Below are 19,918 nucleotides of genomic sequence, written 5' to 3' on the forward strand. Positions count from 1 at the left end.
AACAGTCAAGATGGGGAACCCAGAGGGTACCAGGTAACAAAAACACAGTCAAACAGTAGATTTGGGAAGACTACCTTCAGACCACAGGGATTCAGAGACAAAAAGGCCATTGGGAGGTGAGGGCACATCCTGGATGGCTGAATTCAAGTGTCCCGTGTTTAAACCAGGACGAAGTTACATCTTTGCAGAGATATTTTTGGCATGCAAGAATCGAATTCATTTAGCAATTTCACTTGAAGCAGCAGGCTGAAATTTCCCATCAACTGCTTTCAAGGACACTTACAAGCAAATTTGTAGCAGACACTCCCTTATAAGCATCCTTGAGTGACTTAATAGAAAGATCTTCGTGCAACAATTCAGAAGACCTCAGTGATAGACTTCACTCTGCCTCTAACTCACTGGGTCCTTTAAATCACCCCCCTTCCCCTCTCTGGGCCTCAGTTTCCTTCTCTGTAATGTGAGAGGGTTGGCTATGATCTCTAAGATCCCTTCTGATTCTGGCACGCTAAGATTTTAATAGAAACTATACGATCAGGACAAGTCTTGACACATTGGTCTTGGCAGTAATTTTTTTGGATAGGAAACCAAAAGCTCAAGTAACAAGAACAAAAATAAACAAGTGGGGCAACATCAAACTGTCAATAAAAAGCTTCTGCACAGCAAAGGAAACAATCAACAAATGAAAAGGCAACCTATGTAATAGAAGAAAATATTTGCAAACTATGTATCTGGTAAGGGGTTAATATCCACAATTTATAAGGCACTCATACAACTCAATAGCAAAAAAAAAAAAAATACAAACCACAATTTTAAAAATGGTCAAAGGACCTGAATAGAAATTTTTCCAAAGAAGATATACAAATGACCAACAAGTACATGAAAAGATGCTCAACATCACTAATCATCAGGGAAATGCAAATCAAAACCACAGTGAGCTACCACCTCACACCTGTTAGAATGGCTATTATCAAAAAGACAAGAGATAACTAGTATCAGAGAGGATGTAAAGAAAATGGAATCCTTGTACACCATTGGTAGGAATGTAAATCGGTGCAGTTGTTATGGAAAGCAGTACGGAGATTCCTCAGAAAATTAAAAATAGAACTACCATATGATTTAGTGATCCCTCTTATGGGTATATATCTGAAGGAAATGAAAGAGGTGTCTACATTTCCAATGAAAGAGGTGTCTACATTTCCATGTTCATTGCAGCATTATTCACAATAGCCAAGATATGGAAACAACCTTAGCGTCTTCCAACAAATGAATGGATAAACAAATTATATATATATATATATATATATATATACATAATTCAGTCTTTAAAAAGTAGGAGATCTGCCATGTACAACAACATAGATGGACTTGGATGACATTATGCTAAGTGAAATAAGCCAGACACAGAAAGACAAATGCTGTATGATCTCACTCATATGTGGAATCCAAAACTGTCAAATTCATAGAGGCAGAAAGTAGCATGTGGCTACCAGGGGTGGGAAGGTGGGGGAATGTTGGTCAAGGGATACAAAGTTGCAGTTATATATAATGAGTATGTTCTAGAAATCGAATGTACAGCATGATGACTATAGTTAATAATACTGTATTGTATTGTATACTGGAAACTTGCTAAGAGAATAGATCTCGGGTTCTCTCATCTTACACACACACACACACACGAATGGTAACGATATGGAGAGATGGATATGTTAACTAGCCTGACTATAGTAATCATTTCACTATGTATATGTACATCAAAACACGTACTTTTTTTTTCTGGCTGCACCACTTGGCTTGCGGGATCTTAGTTGCCCGACCAGGGATTGAACCCAGGCCACGGCAGTGAAAGTGCTGAGTCCTAACCACTGGACCACCAGGGAACTCCCAAAACATGTACATTTTAAATACATATAATTTTAATTTTTTATAAAAAGGAGAACCAGTCATGATGATGTATCAGCACAGCCAACTTGGCAGTTACTATGTGATTCCATTTTGCAAGTTACAAAATTGTTTCTTTGAATTTGTTTCTTTCAATTTCTTTAAAATTGCTCAATTTCTCTAACGCAGCAAAGAGGCAAGAGAAAATAATTGCTTTGCAGTGGACTCATGCCCATGAAAACAAACCCGAGTGTACTGCTGCTAAAAAGAACCCAGTCTGCCACAGTTCCTATTTATTTGGTTTTGGAGCATTGGACAGAGCAGAACTGAGGGAGGCGTGATACACCGCACTGAGTCATCACCTGAAATGGCTTCCACCTCCAAGAGCCTCCCGCAGGCCGGGCTGCAGGGTAGGCCTCCTCTCACAACTTCCCCCTTAGTGCTATTTCTCCACGGAAGAAGACCCCTGCGCTCACTTCCTCATTACAATTCCTGCCCACAAAGTTCACTTCTCTCGTCTCACCTAGAAAACAAAACCAGCGTTTGAATGTGTACTCTTTCTCTGGTTCCTGGCATTAAATCTGACTTCCTACGAGAGGGATTTGCTGTGTTTCCCTGTCCACCTCCTCCTTTCTTAAGGGAGAGCACACTCACCTTCTTCCTTTAGAGATCTGCTCCTCCCCTGCTTCAGCCAGGCCGTAGATTTTACTGAGGCTGCCAATCACTGATTCTTGACCCCTGTCCGCACAGATGATGATGCAACCTGCGCCTGACCAATCACAGAACCCCATCCCCGGCCTCCAGGACTGAATGAGGAGACTGATAAAAGCTGGGGCGATCAGCTGGGACTTACAGCCAGTAAAGCAGGGGGGAGGAAAGAGACACCTTCTCATTGCCTAGGCATAACTGAGCTAAATAATATAAGCCAGGAGCTTCCGGTGGTCGTAGCTTCTGTGCCCTGTCCTTGCCAGGATGAAGCCAACTCAAGTAAGAGAAAATGAGGCCCGAGCACAGAGAAAAGTCAAGGTGAGTGATGGAGGCAAAAGGATGGGAGCCGGAGGGAGAGGACTTGACGATGTTATTTGTTTACTGGACACAGTGATCTCAGTGCCAGGCCCACCTTTCTTTTTTTTTTTTTTTTGCGGTACGCGGGCCTCTCACCGCCGCGGCTCCTGCCACCGCGGAGCACAGGTTCTGGATGCGCAGGCCCAGCGGCCATGGCTCACGGGCCCAGCCGCTCCGCGGCATGCGGGATCCTCCCGGACCGGGGCACAAACCCGTGTCCCCTGCATCGGCAGGCGGACTCTCAACCACTGCGCCACCAGGGAAGCCCCAGGCCCACCTTTTACAGGAGCCAATAACTCTTCTTTTTTAAAATTAAGCTAGGTATAGCTTGATTTCTGTCCCATAACCAAAGAAGTCTGAATAATACAGAAATTGATACCTGCAAAGGGGGACCTGTAAGTAATAATAGACTCTAAAACGTGCAACTGGCGAGGCAAGGTGGTGAGGAGCCAGGAGGATGGGGAGAGGCTGGCCTTCCAGGCCACGGGCTGGTAAGCAGCCTGGCAATATTTGCCAGCTGTGAGGAAAGGTCTAGGTCAAAAGATGTCAGGGTGTCAGAGTGGGTTGGCTCTGCGCTACCCAAAAGGATGCTTCCGTCAAAGCCGGGCTGTTTGAAAGCAGTAGGGAACAGCAGGGAGATAAAAGAGAGGTCCTTCTCCTTGCAGCAAGATTTCCAGGGTGCAGAGATTTTGATGATTCTTCCTTAAAGTAATTCAACAGCGGAAATCTGTCGTTGGGAAGAGGGGTACCCTGGGGAGCTGGAGTAAGAGGGAGAATCTCATCCTGAAACCCCACTGAGTGGAACACAGCCCAAGGCCTGTGGGGACCTTCATCACCTTGTGGAGCTTCAAGTCAGCTCAGGCCAGGAGGAAGAGTCCCCAGAAAATGGACCCTGTGGTGAAGAGCAGAGATCCCTCCACTCTGGGGTCCAGATTGCCACTGCTCAGTGGAATTCTCCCAAGTCCCCCAAGAGGTAGGACCAATAGGAGGACAGAAGGAATTTGCTCCTCTGCCAGAGAAATGAGTTTTTGCTGTCCCTGTGCAGAAGAATGGGATGTAGCTACTCGGCAAATGACAACTAACTGGAATTGTTTCCCCTTCCCCCTTTTAAATAGAATTTCACAAACATATATGGAGTGGTTCAATGTACCATTTAATCACAGGTGGCAAGAACGTGAGTATGGCCAATTGGCCTCTCAACTAGAACCTGATCAAACTATTGCTTTTTCAATTATTCAACACATAGTTACTGAGCACCTACTCAGATACTCTTCTAGACCCTGGAGATATGATAATAAAGAAAAACAACCAACCGAAACCAAATCTTGCCCTCCTCTTCCTTCCCATACCAAGAATAGTACCACCATCCAGGCAATGGGCCAGGCTCAAATCCCAGGAATCATTCTCTCATAACTGAGACCTTTCAGCCAGACTCCTCCTAAATTCATCCCAAATCTGCCCACTTCTCACCATCTCTACTGCTTCAGCCATAGCCCAGGACATAATCACCACTCAGCTAAATCATGGCAACAGTTTATTAACTGGTCCATTTGTCTCCACAGTCCACTCAGCACACATAAGTCACAGTGGTCTTTTCAAACAAAAATCAGTTCACATAGTTTTAAACCTAATAGATCTGGTGAAATCAAAAATCTAGATAGTTGTATCTATCTCAGTAATAAAATGAATGCTAGCTTCAGGAGGTATGTGCTTGTGAGACTCTCCTTGTGTACTTAAGGGGTCCATGCTGGTTTTGTATTTTCTGATGGTGGATAATGTCATGATGATACTACTGCCTCAAAAAATAAAAATAAAACCAGTTCATGTCCCTCTCTCACTTAAAATCCTCCAGTAGCTTCTCAGAGCAACCAGACATAAAGTCCAAACCGTTTACCTTAGTCTACAATGGCCTAGGTGATCTGCAGCTGCCTACCTAGACTCCCTTGTCTTGCTCTGTCTTCTCTCCCATTTACTCTCCCTTCAGCTCCTTCCAGCTTCTTTCTGTCCCTTAGACACACCAAGTGAGCTTGCATCTCAAGACCTTTACAAAATTTGCTGTTCTTCCTTCCTGGGACACTATTCCCCCGGGTCTCTGCCTCCCTTCCATTGTTCAAAGGTAACAGGATGGGGACTTCCCTGGTGGCGCAATGGTTGGGAGTCTGCCTGCCAATGCAGGGGATGCGGGTTCAGTCCCTGGTCTGGGAAGATCCCACGTGCCATGGAGCAACTGAGCCTGCGCACCACAGCTGCTGAGCCTGCGCTCTAGAGCCCGTGAGCCACAACTGCTGAGCCCACATGCCAGGACTGCTGAAGCCCGCGCGCCTGGAGCCCAGGCTCTGCAATGGGAGAGGCCACCGCAGTGAGAGGCCTGCGTGCAGCAACGAGGACCCGACGCAGCCAAAAATAAATTTATGAAAAACAAAACAAAACAGAGGTAACAGGATGTTCACTGGGACTTTTCCTGTTGTCCGGGAGTTCCAGCTAAAGCCCAGAGATGAGAACTGGAGAATGGCCCTTTCTCAAGACAGCGGCCCACCATGACACCAGGTTCCTTTCCCAGAGCTCATGGAAAGGTGTCAGACAGTCCCTACCACCCATCCCTCCTTTCTAATCTTCATGAGATGACGGGGAAGGAGAGAAGGAGGGGAGTTAGAGTAAGAATCATCTGCTTTGTGGGGAGTGCAGTGTTTGTGATGAGAGGTGACCTCCCCCTAAGCCAAATATTGGGGAGGCTCCAAAGAATCAGCAAGAGAGAGGGGTCCCTGAGAGAAGGGGAAATGAGCATGCTGTCCTCAAGTCAGTTAGCCTTTTCTAATTTGCCCTTGGACTTAGCCGAGTAAGGTAGAGGAAGATCGACTTTGTTTCAAGATGGGAATTGGGGCAAAAGGGGAGCTACCTATCCTCTACTGTTGCCCTGGTGAGATTCTCAGTTGGGCTAAGTGGACATTACAGAAGGTAGTTGGTCCCACCTCCTGTAGGAAGGTCCTCCAGAGGATTCACCAGCATTTGAGTGCCTGCCACAGAGAGGGTGTCAGTGGCCACTGTAAGCTAGAGAAATAGGAACAGCCAACCTAGAAAGGACGACAGCCCTGGCCAGGTAAGTAAAGAAACCCTTGTCCTGTTTCCTCTCCTCCCTCCCACCACAAACACACCTGAAGGGCTGAGCCTTGAAGAAGGAAGGGGAGAATATACCTCAGAACTTGATCAGACTCCTTCCCCATCTTCATTCCTAGAGGTCAGGATCTCAGCTCAAGAATGCTCTGCGTGAGGGCAGGGGAAAGGGAAAAGAGATTGAAATAGAGTTTGTGACTGAAGTCTTTTTTTTTTTTTTAATATATTTCTCTATTTATTTATTTATTTTTGGCTGCATTGGGTCTTCGTTGCTGCGCGTGGGCTTTCTCTAGTTGCGGCGAGCAGGGGCTACTCTTCGTTGTGGTATGCGGGCTTCTCGTGGCGGTGGCTTCTCTTTCTGTGGAGCATGGGCTCTAGGCACGCGGGCTCAGTAGTTGTGGCTCGCGGGCTTAGTTGCTCCGTGGCATGGGGGATCTTCGCGGACCAGGGCTCGAACCCGCATTCCCTGCATTGGCAGGTGGATTCTTAACCACTGCGCCACCAGGGAAGTCCCGTGACTGAAGTCTTAAAGTAGACTTTTAATACCCAAGAAGTCATGGACTCTTCCTGTGTCTCTCCCGGGCCTGTTTGCCCTCAAGGTGCATTTCTCACTCTTTCCCAATTCTGCCCTATGTTGGGGGTGGGAGCCTGATCCCTGCAGGCCATGCTGCCCAAGCTACTGGCTCAGATGACTTCAGACTACCTTTGGTAGGTGAGGGATTGGAAAGCAGGAGGAAGGAAGGAATCAAGGCATTTTTCTTCCCCCTATCTGCCTCTAGTGCAGTTTCTGGCTGTGGGCTCTTCTTCCTTTATGACTCCAGGCTCAGCCCGTTCCAACTTCTGCTGCCTGATGCTCGTTTCTAAGCTCTGGTAACACACTCTCCTCCCTTTGTCCCTCTTTTGATAATATCTGGTTAGTCTTACTGTGTCCTATTCTGTTCCTCAGCTTTCCCAACACTCATGTAACTAATTGTCTGCATCAGATTCCCTCTGTTTCAAATACTGAGAGTGCTTTTTGTCTTTTGGATGGACCTTAACTCATATACTTCCCCAGAGGTTCTATACTACAAAGGACTGTGCCCCAAATATAGTATGGCCAGGGATAGCATCTGTAGGAAGTCAAATAGTTCTATGTTTATACCTTAATCAAGACATCTCAATACACCAGTTGCTAACATCTCAACTCAAATGTCATCTCTTCAGAAAGCTATCTCAGCATCCCCCTGCCCAAATCACACCTCATTATTTTGTCTTCTTTTAGATATTTTCAGTACCTGATTTCATCTTATCTATTTATTTGTTTGCATGCTTATATTTCCCCTCCCACTGGAATATAAGATCTTCAAGGGCAATTACTCTTCTTCTATACCCCAATTTGCTCAATAAATAATAATTTAATGACCAGCATCAGGACCTGGTGGAGTGGAATGTACATCAGCCAGAGACCCTCAATTTGCAGCAGCTAGATGTGATAGCTGAATGTCACTTTGGTTGTCAAATCTTAAGGAGGGGGTGAGTGCATTTTTATTGTACGTGAGTTAATTGTATTGTACATATGGGGGAGAGAGAGAGAGAGAGAGAGAGAGAGAGAGAGAGAGAGAGAGAGAGAGAGAGAGATGGAGAGAGAGAGAGAGAGAGAAACCCAAGAGGGCGAATGTAATAGGCATCTTTCATTTTCATTTGCCAATTTAATTTTTCTTTCATCTGTAGCATCATCCTTTCTTTGAGGAATTGCTCCTATCCCGGCCATAAAACTATCTAAGAATGCAGAATTTGGGGAGATGAGATTTTTTTAATAATCTTTTACATTTCATTTGTGGTTAGAATATTAAGATTTTCTATGTATTTTTGCATCAGTTTTGATCATTACATTTTCATAGCACATCATTGATTATGATCCATCCATAGATGGACTTTTCCCCCTTCTCTGTCTCACTCTCCCCATTCCCTCTCTTTTGCTTCCTGGGATCACCTGCATCAAGTCTTGTCTTAGGCTGTGCATTTGGGGACACCAAAACACTCATCATCACAGTCTGGGACATGTTTGATGTGGATACAGAGTAGGATTAATGGTGGAACTTCTAAGTCAGCCTCCCTCCTGCTGGTGGGGATGCCTTGAAGAAGATTGCACTATGGATGAACACAAAATGCCGTACTATTTAAGAGCTGTGACACTGGGGACACCTTAAATATGAGAACATTGTGAGAAGAAGCATCCTTGCTTGAGTTCTGAGAAAGCACCATGGCATGGATTGGCAGAGATCTGTATTGGTGGCAGTGGACGGGGAAGGTGGTCTAGGTGTCAAGACACCAGAACAGGGTGGTCATGTCAGAGCCCATCTCTTCAAGACCAGCATGACTTCAGCACAGTTCTCAGCATCATAAGCTCCCTGCTAACTGCCGGTGGAGCACTGACACCGGGGAAGTGAGTCTGGCACAAGGGACATCTCTGAGTTCCCCTCTCCCAGCAGGTACCCACAGGTAGAAGATGAGTAGACCTGATTCCTGGGGAAAATATAAGCAAACCTTATATATTTGAAGGTAGAATTATTGAAGAATATTTGGGGAAGAAAAGGACTTTGTGTTAATTTCCCACCTAGGAGATCAGACTTATAATTTGGGTTTTAAAGGAAACATGAACCTATTTTATCATCATCGCAAGTTGGTAAAGTCTGGAACATATTTTACAACCCCACTATCAACAATTATTTAGTCCAACCTTTCCCCAAACTCACTCATTTGCCTACTATCTTAACAATATACCGTTTGTACTGCTAGTTACCTAATATTTTTCTTTAAACCAACATATTTTTAAAAACTTAAATACCCACTTAAGCTTCATATTGAATAAAAACAACCATGAAATTATTGATTTGGTGCTCCCTATATATTTCTAACACATATGAAAATAAGTATATAACCATTAAAGGAAAAATCACCTCAATCTAGATGTGGTACACACATTACAAATTGGGAAACACTGATTAGACCCAACTATAAATTACCCTGACTCTCTTATTAGATTTCTAGTGTATTACAATGCCCTCTACTTTGTGAGTGCCTAATTCTCTGTTCATTTATATTGGGTTATAATTGTTCCACTAAGTTTGTTTCTCACAAAGGGTACTTGGGTGTTATAATTTCGAGTCTTGACATTTCTGGAAATCTCTCTCCTTTGTTCTCAGTTTGGCTGCAAAATTTTAATGTCATAATTCTTAATCTACAGGATTATTTACACATTGCTCCATTGTATTCTAATTTTTAATATTGCAAACGAGAACTCCAATGCCAGTCTGAATTTCTTTCTGTACTGAAAATTTATAGGATTTTTACACTATACTTGAAATTCAGAAATTTTACCAGATGTGCCCTTGGGTGAATTTTTTTGCAACACTTCTGCCCAGGACTAATGAATCACTTTAATCCATAGCTAAAACTCTTTCAGCTCAGGAAATCTCCTTTCATTATTTTGTTAATTGATATTTCACTTCTTATCCATTCTTCTCTCTTATGCTATGACTCCTCCTGCTATATGAATATTGGGACATTATATCTATCACTCTCTTTTTTTTTTTAAATTAATTAATTTATTTTTGGCTGCATTGGGTCTTCATTGCTGTGTGCAGGCTTTCTCTAGTTGCGGCGAGCGGGGGCTACTCTTCGTTGCGGTGCGTGGGCTTCTCATTGCGGTGGCTTCTCTTGTTGTGGAGCACAGGCTCTAGGTGCATGGGCTTCAGTAGTTGTGGCACGTGGGCTCATTAGTTGTGGCTTGTGGGCTCTAGAGCGCAGGCTCAGCAGCTGTGGCGCACAGGCTTAGCTGCTCCACGGCATGTGGGATCTTCCCGGACCAGGGCTTGAACCCGTGTCCCCTGCATTGGCAGGCGGATTTTTAACCACTGTGCCACCAGGGAAGCCCTCTCTCTTTCTTTTTTTAATCTCATGAATTTATCTTTTTGTCTGTGTTCTGAGAGGATTGTATTAATTCTTATGAGTTTACTGATAATTCACTAAATCAGTTTTCAACAGTATATATGCTGCAGTCCTATTTTATTTGGGGGCTCATACAATCATGTATTCTATTTTCAAGTAGTGTTCCTTGTTCTCCTAGTATCCCATCTGATGCTTCTTTTACCCTCTGACATTTCACTGAAACACAAACTTGAATTTTTCAAGTTGGCTCCTGTTTTCTGTAATAATTCTTTTTGATAAAAGCCATTGGCTCTGATTGATCTGCTGGTTCCCTTTTTGAGACTGCTTAATCTCCTCAGATGACTGAGGAGATTCGTCAAATCAAATACATGTTGCTATTTATAAATATGAAAGCCTGTATTGAACAGGATCGATAGCTCTTCTGAGTGCTGGCAGCAATCGCCACAGGTCCCCATAAGCTTTCCCTCACGGGTCCCAGAGTATCTTTGCCTCCAGCCCTGGCTGGCATAGTGCTGTGGGCGCCAGCATCTGGACAGACTCACAAGCAGGCCCTGCCTTTGTAAGATATCCAATCACACTAGGTTCATTCTTCCAGAAATTCTCAAGACTTCTGCCTGGTTGATGTTGTTCTTCCTTTATAACAGTGGTGTTTCAGAGCTCTTTCTTCTTCTTATTTTTATTATTTTCATCATTTCAATGAGATTTGGGGAAGTTACTCTAAGCTCAAATTATTTTCTTGAAATAAAACCCGCGTGGCTTCCCATTAGACTGAGCCTGATGTAACTGGCTCTGTGGTGCCGGCCCGAAGACCTCCAGCTTCCTATGGCCAGTGTTTACATCTCTTTGCCTGAGACCTTTCTCTGGCAGCCCGAGCCCACTGCGACTGAGCACGGCAGGTCAGAGGTACTGGAATGTAATGCCCCTCTGCCTTTCAATGACTGGTGGATGTTGGTGTATAAAAACCACAGTTCCTTGTCCCTTAGGTGGGAAACTCTGAGGTGCCTGTTCTACACTGGATCCCAGAGTTCCTAAAAGGAGAGGATGATCTGGTCACCCGCAGTGGTGACTAGATGCCCCCTTTAAAGCCTGCCTTCCCTTCCCTATCTCACTTCCCCATTCCCCTACTGGTGTATCCTGGGATCACCTCCCACATAAACTACTGGCAAATGAATCCTCATCTAAGGAGGACCCCAAATCAAAACACTGACAGTGTGGGAAGTTTTTTTTAGAAAGTTCTGTCTCCTGGTGTAGAGAATGAACTGGAAGGGAGAAGCTGTGGGCCAGGAGATCAGCATGGAGATGTGAGACGCAGTCCTACAGAGGTAAGACAAGAGCCCGCTCTTCATCTCAAAGGAGCACCAACACATGCAACAAAGCAAGAGTGCCCCGAGATATTTTAAAAAACACTTTGGGGGCTTCCCTGGTGGCGCAGTGGTTGAGAGTCCGCCTGCCGATGCAGCGGACACGAGTTCGTGCCCCGGTCCGGGAGGATCCCACATGCTGCGGAGCGGCTAGGCCCGTGAGCGGTGGCAGCTGAGCCTGCGCGTCCGGAACCTGTGCTCCGCAGCGGGAGAGACCACAACAGTGAGAGGCCCGCATACCGCAAAACAAACAAACAAACAAAAAAACCACTTTGAGATTTGGAAGAAGTAACCACCATGGAAATATCCAGACTTTGCTGAACTTCCTCGCACCTACTTTACATCTCATTATTATTGTTGCTGTTATTGCTAAGAAAGCACTCAGAAAATAATTGTTGAATAAGTAAGTAAATGACTCCTAGGCTACTGGTTGGCTGGTGGCACCATTCCCCGAGAGAAGGATCAGAGGCGAAGGAGCAAGTCTGGAGGAAGGGGTAGGGCCGGCAATCTCCTATGAACATATCAGATAACAGGGCATTCTGGGTCCTGCTTGGAACTCAGGGTGCTGGGCAGGCTTAGGCAGGGGAATAATCAGATTATTTCACTGTCATTGTGCCACATGCTCCTGTCAATCAGAAGGAATATAGCCCCAGTGCCAGAGCGGAATCATGGAGCCTGTACTGGGCCAGATGATAACATTTTAGTTGTAGGGTTATGCGGAGGATGAGCAGAGGGGCAGGGGAGCCAGGACACCCAGGGACTTGGGACAGTGGATATTCAACAACAGGTACAGCTGCACTAGTGTGTACAGGTTGAGCCAGAGCTCTGGGCTTGAAGGCAGACAGAGAAGCCAGGCAGATTGGAGGACGCCATCCAGCAAGTCTAGAGAAGGGGCCCCCAGCTCATCTTGAGAGACATCTAGGGCAGGCCAAGGACAGTGAGTACTTACTCAGGGTCACAACCCCACTCCCAGAGCTTCTAACAACTTAACTCAGTGGAGAGTAGTTTCCTTTACTACCTCTATTTTACAGATGAAGAAACTGAGCTGCAGGGAAGTGTTGAGTGTAGGGTATGATTTTCAGTAACTTACAGATGATTACACAGCTAGTGGGTGGCAGAGTCCAAATTCAAACCCAGACAAAGGCCTGCCTACACTCGACTGCCCTGTAAGTTGGAGTACAAGATGGAAGACAAAGGGGAGATCAGCCAGTGGTGATCAAAGAACTTTGAGGATGCTCAGCGGTATCTTGGTGACTCAGGAGCTCAAGGAATAACCAGAGAGGTACTCCCCCAGCGCTGGGTTAGGCAGGGATTGCACACATACACTTGCCCCAACTGGTAAGGTCTTTGAGGAGTTGGAGGAAGAGGAGGTACACATGGGATTTGAAACAATCCGTGGCAGGAGAATAGGCTTGGTGGATTTGAAAAGTGGGGCACCATTTCTCCAAATTCAAACATGGTGCTGGCTACAAAAGCATTATTGAAGAAGTATCTCTGAATGGATGAATGAATAAACAAAAGACCTGCTTGATCTTTCTCAAACACAGAACTGATCCCCATCCCATATCTCAGCTTCTTAAAATCTTCCCAACCTGCTCCACCAGCAGCAGGATGAAGTCCACATACCTTATCCGAGAATTCAGGGCCAGCATCTACCATCACATCCCCTACACTCAGCCCTTCCCTGCTGCTGGTGCTGGAATCTCTTTCTCTCTCTTTGGTCTTTTTCTCAACCTCTTGAGCCCTATTTTCTGGTCATTGCAAACCTCCTCACATTATGGGTGGAGGAATTATTTCTTTTGCAAAACTCATCTTCGATGGAGCTGCCACCCATAGTCATAGACACACAACACTAGTGGGACCAACCAGAATCCTTTTCAGGAATTAATATAGTCCCAGAGGGGAGAGGGAGTCTTCTCTTTCCTTTGAGGCCACCCTCTGGGGTCTGGAGTAACCTAATCCTGGAGCTATGAACGACCCCTGGCACACGAAGGAATCTTGTTCTCGCTGAAGGGAAAGAAGACACATACAGAGAAAAGCAGAAGCAAGACAGACAGACACACACAGAGAAAAAGAGAAACAGACTAAGTGACGATGTTGCTTGAATCTCTTGGATTCCCTGTCCTTCTTCCTGGTTTCGTGAGCTAATACGTTCCTTTTTGTTGTTGGTTGTTTTTTGGCTTATGAATTTGCCTTGTGTTTCCCTCACTGATCGCTATTCAGCTGGACTGCTGCCACTCCCTGAGGTCCATGCCGTCTCCTACTTGCACTCCCTACAGGTTCAAGCAACATGGTCCAAGCCATCTAAATGCAGAGGGTGCAGGAAATTTGAGACTGGCTCTTGTGATCCATTCTCCTCGTTCCCTCGCTTCTTCCGAGGCACCACCACGCAGCCACGTTGACTTTGGCAGAGAGCTTGCCCTGGACTTCCCCCTTCATTCTGTGTCTCCCCCAACTCCCCTTCCTTCCCAACTTCTCGGCTCCTTCGTGCCTTCCAGAGTCTGCCTCCCCCATGGAACCTGGCCCCTGATGTGAGTGGATATGGGACAGCCACTTCTGTCTTTCTGCTTCTGGACAGGGGACCTTGGATGAGAGTCCACAATATGGACTCAGAGCAAGTACCCCAAGACCTCTTGCACTGTAAAGACCACTGTGGCCTCTCTTCCCTCCCCTATTATGCCTGAGAGTGCTAGCCTCCTCCCCAGCCTTGAAGGACATTCAGGGATAAAGTGAAGGCTGGAGACCTTTCAATCATTGCATTTCACTTGTGTGACAAGATCTAGGTGTGAAATACACCAGGTGTTCAGAGGAGGAAGCATGACAAAAGGTAGGCAGGTTCAGAGGACGGGGGGATGTCACAGAGGAAGCAGAGTCTGCATTGGCTGTTGGCAAGAGGGCCAGGCTAGACCTAGAGTGGCTAAGGCTTTCCCAAGACGGGGCAGGGCACGGACAGCAGCCTGGTAGGGGGGCCCATGTGGCTCACTTAAGTATTCACGAGGCCCTCAGGCTAGTGGCCTTTGGCAAATGACAGGAAAACTGATGTTCAGTGAAGGGCCTTGAATGCCAGGCCCAAGATTTTGACTGTCATTCTCAGAGTCTAACCAGGACTGGGGTTGATGCAAGGCCTCTTCTGGGAGGGCCGGTTGGTCATACCCTCCTTCGGTGCACAAAGAGGACTGAGAAGCCAGGGCATGAATGTCAACCGCCTTCCTGGGGTCAGCAAAAGGGGTCTCCCCTCTTTTTGGCTCCCCCAAACCCCACCACCACCCTGTGCCTTCTGTGGCCCACAGCCGCTGCGGGCTCTGGCTAAAACGGAAGGCACCTTCTTTTCATGACCTCAGCACCCCCTGCCCCCCTCCCCCCTCAGTTCCTGTCCATGCTAGGCACCCCAGCCACTGGGTAGGTGAGTGAGTCCCCAACAATCCCTTCTGGGGCTTTCCAACCTATAACTGTCTTCATCCCATGACTCAGATTTTCACTGCTCTTCCATTTAGGAAGCCCCTAAGTGGAGGTTCTGGGCTGTCTGCCTTTATTTGGTCCTCCATTTCCTTCCTACCTCAAGGACTATTAGGGTGGATTCACTTCGCTGAGTTTCTGGGCCAGCCCAGCTGAATGGGAGGAAATATCCCAGCATGCCACTTGCCTGGTGATTCTGTTTCTCCTGCAGCATCAAGCCAAGAGCCAGAGAGTCACAGCCTGGGAGCTGGGAGGGAGCGAATAGGCAGCCTTTTGCAGTTGCTTCTTGAAACGATCCTGGGCACTGGAGTGAGATGGACCCTGGGCCTGAAACCAGACCCACCATTCAGCAGCCTTGTGACCTGGAACAAGTGACTTCCTGAGCCTCAACTTTTTTTTTTTTTTTTTTTTTTCATTTGTGAAGTAGAGATAAAACTACTTACCTTGCAGGGTTATGAGGAAAGATAAATGGGACTTATGTTAAGTCTGATATTTAGGAACTGAGAGCTGATATTACTTATTTTATCCCAACCTCCTTGAGAGAAAAAGGCAGATTTGCCCAAAGTCATGTGTTGAGACACAGTTGATCCTGTTTGTCACACTGGGGCTCTTCTGCCCCCACTGAGTGGAAGACAACAGGCAGGAGCAGAGGAGCATGATGGGAAAATCTTCCTGTTCTCTGATCATCTCCTGAGGGGTAGCACAAGTGGCAGTGACAGGGTTAGCAAACCCACCCCAGGGCCGCTTCCACATCACTGGTGAAGAACAAAGGAACTGGGGGGAAAAAGTCAAACAGAAGAAAGCGCCTGGAAAAGATGTTTTTATGTTCACTTACATGGAAAAAAAAGAATCAAAGTGTACAGCATGAAGGTATACGTGTCTCAGAAAATTCATCCTCATGAACCTGTTTGTTGAATCGCAGTTATAATTCAAGCATTGCCAAATGGAAGTTATAAAATCAGGGTGGGGTGTGGGGAAAGGGCCACCACAGGAAAGGTAGTAATTATGTGCTATTTCTTCTCTAGTTTCAGATCATTGGGAGTTTAAACTTTTCCAGCAAGTCATTTATATAAACAGATACCATACTAAAATACGTTGTGTCAAAATATAAAACTCCTAAAGCAAGATGGCAATAATATTTTAGGAAAAAAACATTAAAGTCTGGTAATATCAGAAAATACAAATAGGATCATTTTGAGCAGTTCTGTTTCTCTGTATGAATAGCAGTTGCAAACAATGGATGTATATTAAAGAACAAAACATTTGGTCTGCACATAACTTAGAAAGGGATACACTTCTAAACACTGACTTTGTAAGAAAACATGAAGGACATCTTACACTCAACAACGGTTAAAAGAAGGAAATCACTTTCTGAAGGATGCAGTGGGCAGAGTGCCAAGGCCTTTGTTTTCAACTTGCTGTTAACCGTGTTGGGATGTGTTTACACTGCATGGGTTTCCTGCAGAATCTAGCACCAATAGATGGATCAGATTTTATCTTTGATCTGAGTCCTTTCTGTCTTCAGTTTTGAGTGTATTGAGGTATGTTTTCTTTGGTTGCTGTTGTGATGAATGTGTAATAAAAAACTAATATTTACAACGTTTAAACATTTTAGATTTCAGTGTCAACTCTTCACATAAAAAAAAAAATTGGAAAACTCTTAAGAATCATGGGAAGGTCATTACTTCCTCACATCTGTCATGAAACTGTTTTCGATACACAGAACAATTAGCCTATTAGCACAGCTGTATGCTTTCTGGTCCAGAATCTTCCCCGTGCTCAGCGGGGAGGCCAAGCCCATGACTGCCATGTCGGCGGTTCGCCACGCTTCACAGTACTGATCCACGAGACGGACTCCGTGGGTGCTGGAGCCATGCCAAACAACCTTCTGGGGCCTGAAAAGGAATTTTGTTGTGTTACTTTTTGAAATGACCCTTCTTTGTGGCATATCTCGGTGAGCAAATTGGCATAAGTCTAGTGAGTCAAGTCAAACTCCTGAACCCTCCAGGGTCTGACTGCACATCACCTCTCTGTCTTTATCACTGTTTCCAACTTTCTGAACACACTGCATTCCAACCATATCCAGCTTGTACTTGCTCTGAAATCATACTCTCTGCTTTCGTGAATCTGAACCTTTGCTCATGAGGCCCCTTAGTCTGGAATGGCCTCGCTTTCATTTTCAGTGATTCCTTCTCATCTTTCACAAGTCCATTAAACGCCCCCTCTTACAGGAAGGCTTCCTGATTCTCACCACCAAGGAATAATGACTCTTTCCTCTGTGCTCCTACCATCTTATCTGTTTCTCCATTTTCCAATGACAATATTACGTCTAGAATTGTAGCTAGTCTGTGTCTATCTTCCCACAGACTACGAGCTTTGAAAGGAGAGGGGCTGTGTAGGTTTATTACTGTGACTTCCAGGCCTGGCATTAGGCCTGGCATAGAGTAGACACTGAGGAAAAGTTTACTGAGTTGTTCTATTCTTAAAAGCATACATAATTTTCAAAGAATTAGAGTGTAACTCACAGTATAGGGTTAAAGAATCACCATGAATAGCATTACTTACCACTTATTAAGTGCCTACTGTATGCTAGATGTTCTCACACTTACCTTTTAATTCTCACAACAGTCTTATCCATATGGATATGATTATCCTGCCCATTTGACAGGTGAGGCAACTGGGGCTCAAAGAGTGGAAGTGCCTTGCTCAAGGTCCCATATTAAATTACTGGACCCAGGTCTCCTGGTTCCATGGCCAGGCTCTCTCCATGGCCCCTGGCTGCCTCATTGAGGCTTTACGCTGGCAGCACCCCAAAGGAGCAGCTGATAAGGGCATCCCATTGTTAGACTGTCTCCTAAAACTGTCTATCATATGATATACTTCAAGGGCTTCCACCTCTACTTACCAAGAAGGATCTGTCATTACGTCTCGGCCATCAAAGGAATATATTGGAACATGTGTATTGAACTGACCTCCATGGCCAGAAAAAATTGAGTCCCAATTATCAAAAAGTACTTGGCCCTATGGAGACAAAATGCCATGTTAGAATCATACAAACAGCCTGCAAATATTTATCCATTCTTCAAGGCCCAGAAGTCCCTAACCCCAATCCCAGATCCTGGACAGAGTGAGAACTCAGGAAATACTTGTGGTTTGATTTTATAATCTTTCCTTGAACCCTTTTGGCTTTACGGTCTTATTTCTTGAGGTAATTTCTTTTACTATATGTGTATAAAGTCGCCTCCCTATCAAAAGTGTGTTTTAGGTTTTTATCATTGCTATTTTTTTTTTTTTTTTTTGCGGTACGCGGGCCTCTCACTGTTGTGGCTTCTCCCGTTGCGGAGCACAGGCTCCTGACGCGCAGGCTCAGTGCCCATGGCTCACGGGCCCAGTCACTCCGCGGCATGTGGGATCTTCCCGGACTGGGGCACGAACCCGCGTCCCCTGCATCGGCAGGCGGACTCTCAACCACTGCGCCACCAGAGAAGCCCTATCATTGCTATTTTAAACGTATATACTGAGCTTCGAATTTGTGCCAAGCCTTGTGCTAACCTACAAGTGGATGATGTGGAGATGAACTTCTTACTCCTTTTCCTTCGGTTATTTGTATTCCAAGAATACAGTCTAAGTGGATGAATGTGGTGGAACAGAACCTTGGAAGACGGGATGGGAAGTGCTGGGTGTGGGGTCAGGATGGACTTGCCAGCCTCAAGGTTCCAAACTGGAGTACTGGGGTTCACAGGGACCAAAGGGTCTCGAAGCACCTTTGAGGTCTGGTTAGGGGTCAGGACCCAGGATGTGTGTGAGCAGCAACAGAGCTGCCCCTTGTAGCCTTAAAGAAGTAGGCTATTTCCATGGTATAACTGAGGGATGATGCGGGGCCCTGCCTTGCCAGTGAATGAGGGCAGAGAAATATCTGAGGGTACCAAACCAGGGTGCAGGACAGAGTGGCTCTGCCTTGGGACCAGGGCTCACCAGCTGTTCTCTGGTGCCCCTCAGCCAGTGCTCTACAGAAGGCATCCTCAGGTGGAACTAAGAGGGGGTCGAGGAAACTAATTCCAGTTTGTAGTGACTTTGAGTAAACTGCTTTCTCCCTGTGAGCCTCAGTTTCCTCAACTGACAAACAGAAAAGAATAACTCCCATTTTTATCGGGTGTATCTATTAAGATAATGGATATGAAGTGCATTGTAAACAAGCACAAAAGCTATATAAATGAAAGAGGTCATTACTATCCCTCCTGTCTGCTCCAAGGGTCATAAACCATCCAAACAGGAAGGGCCATTGTAAATATAAGGCAACTGAGGTCCAGAGAGGGAAAGTAACCACCCAAAGTCACACAGCTAATCAGGGCCTTGAAACAACATACTTCTGATGATGTCAGGAGTGGCAACTGCCTCTAGTCCCCGTGGAAACCAGTCCATCCAGGAGGCAATGGGAACGATATTTATTTTTACCTTAAGGTTCACTATTGGAAGGCTATATCTCTCTGCTTTCCTCACAACTGTAGAGAGATCTTGCAGATGGGAGGATAAGAATGCTTCGTAGGTGGACAACAGTCCTGCTGCCCTGGCCTGCTGGAAGCACTGAAAATCAGCTCGAATGTCCCCAGAAAATGGCGTGTTCAGAGCGACCAAGTGTAGCTGAAAAAAGTGAGAGAAAAGACGGTGCAGTTGAAGAATTAAAGCAAACTCCAACCCCATAACCTTCACATGTTCCTAATAAGATCCCAAACTTGCTGCAACGGAAGGCACGCTGGAGGTCACCTTACTCAACCTCTACCTGACATTGGAATTCTAGCCCCTGCTGGACCATCTCCAGGGAAGGAGAGCTCAGGTGTCCCAAAGCAGCCTGCGTCAGCAATCTGAACAGCTCTAAATAGTAGAAATTTCTTCCATATATGAGGAAAACAAAACAAAATAAAGCACTTCAGAGATCTGAATCCAGCCTGCAGGCAGGCCATCTGTGGGTCTGCCCCTCATTGAGTTTCTAGGAGGTTTTTAAGCTGGCTTTGGTCCTAGATCTCAGAGCTACATCAAGCTATCTGCCTCCTGCCCTTTCTTCCACCTCCTGAGTAGGCCTGGGGCTGATCATGAGGGACCAGAGGGAAAAGGCATTG

General features: G+C 45.7%; 1 protein-coding gene across 1 annotated transcript in view; it reads right to left on the reverse strand.

Annotated features, from left to right (window-relative positions):
• Positions 1-15,612: 15,612 nt before the first annotated feature.
• COL15A1 (collagen type XV alpha 1 chain) overlaps positions 15,613-19,918 on the reverse strand; it is a 102,650-nt gene continuing 98,344 nt past the window's right edge. The window contains exons 39-41 of the mRNA XM_082657472.1: positions 19,257-19,442; positions 17,707-17,822; positions 15,613-16,696 (exon numbers count right to left, since the gene is read on the reverse strand). Of these exons, the coding sequence (XP_082513598.1) occupies positions 16,483-16,696; positions 17,707-17,822; positions 19,257-19,442 (516 nt within the window). The 3' untranslated portion in view covers positions 15,613-16,482. The remainder of the gene's footprint in view (positions 16,697-17,706; positions 17,823-19,256; positions 19,443-19,918) is intronic.

This window comes from Grampus griseus (genome assembly GCF_964374135.1).
Source record: "Grampus griseus genome assembly, chromosome: 6".
NCBI classification, from domain to species: Eukaryota; Metazoa; Chordata; class Mammalia; order Artiodactyla; family Delphinidae; genus Grampus; species Grampus griseus.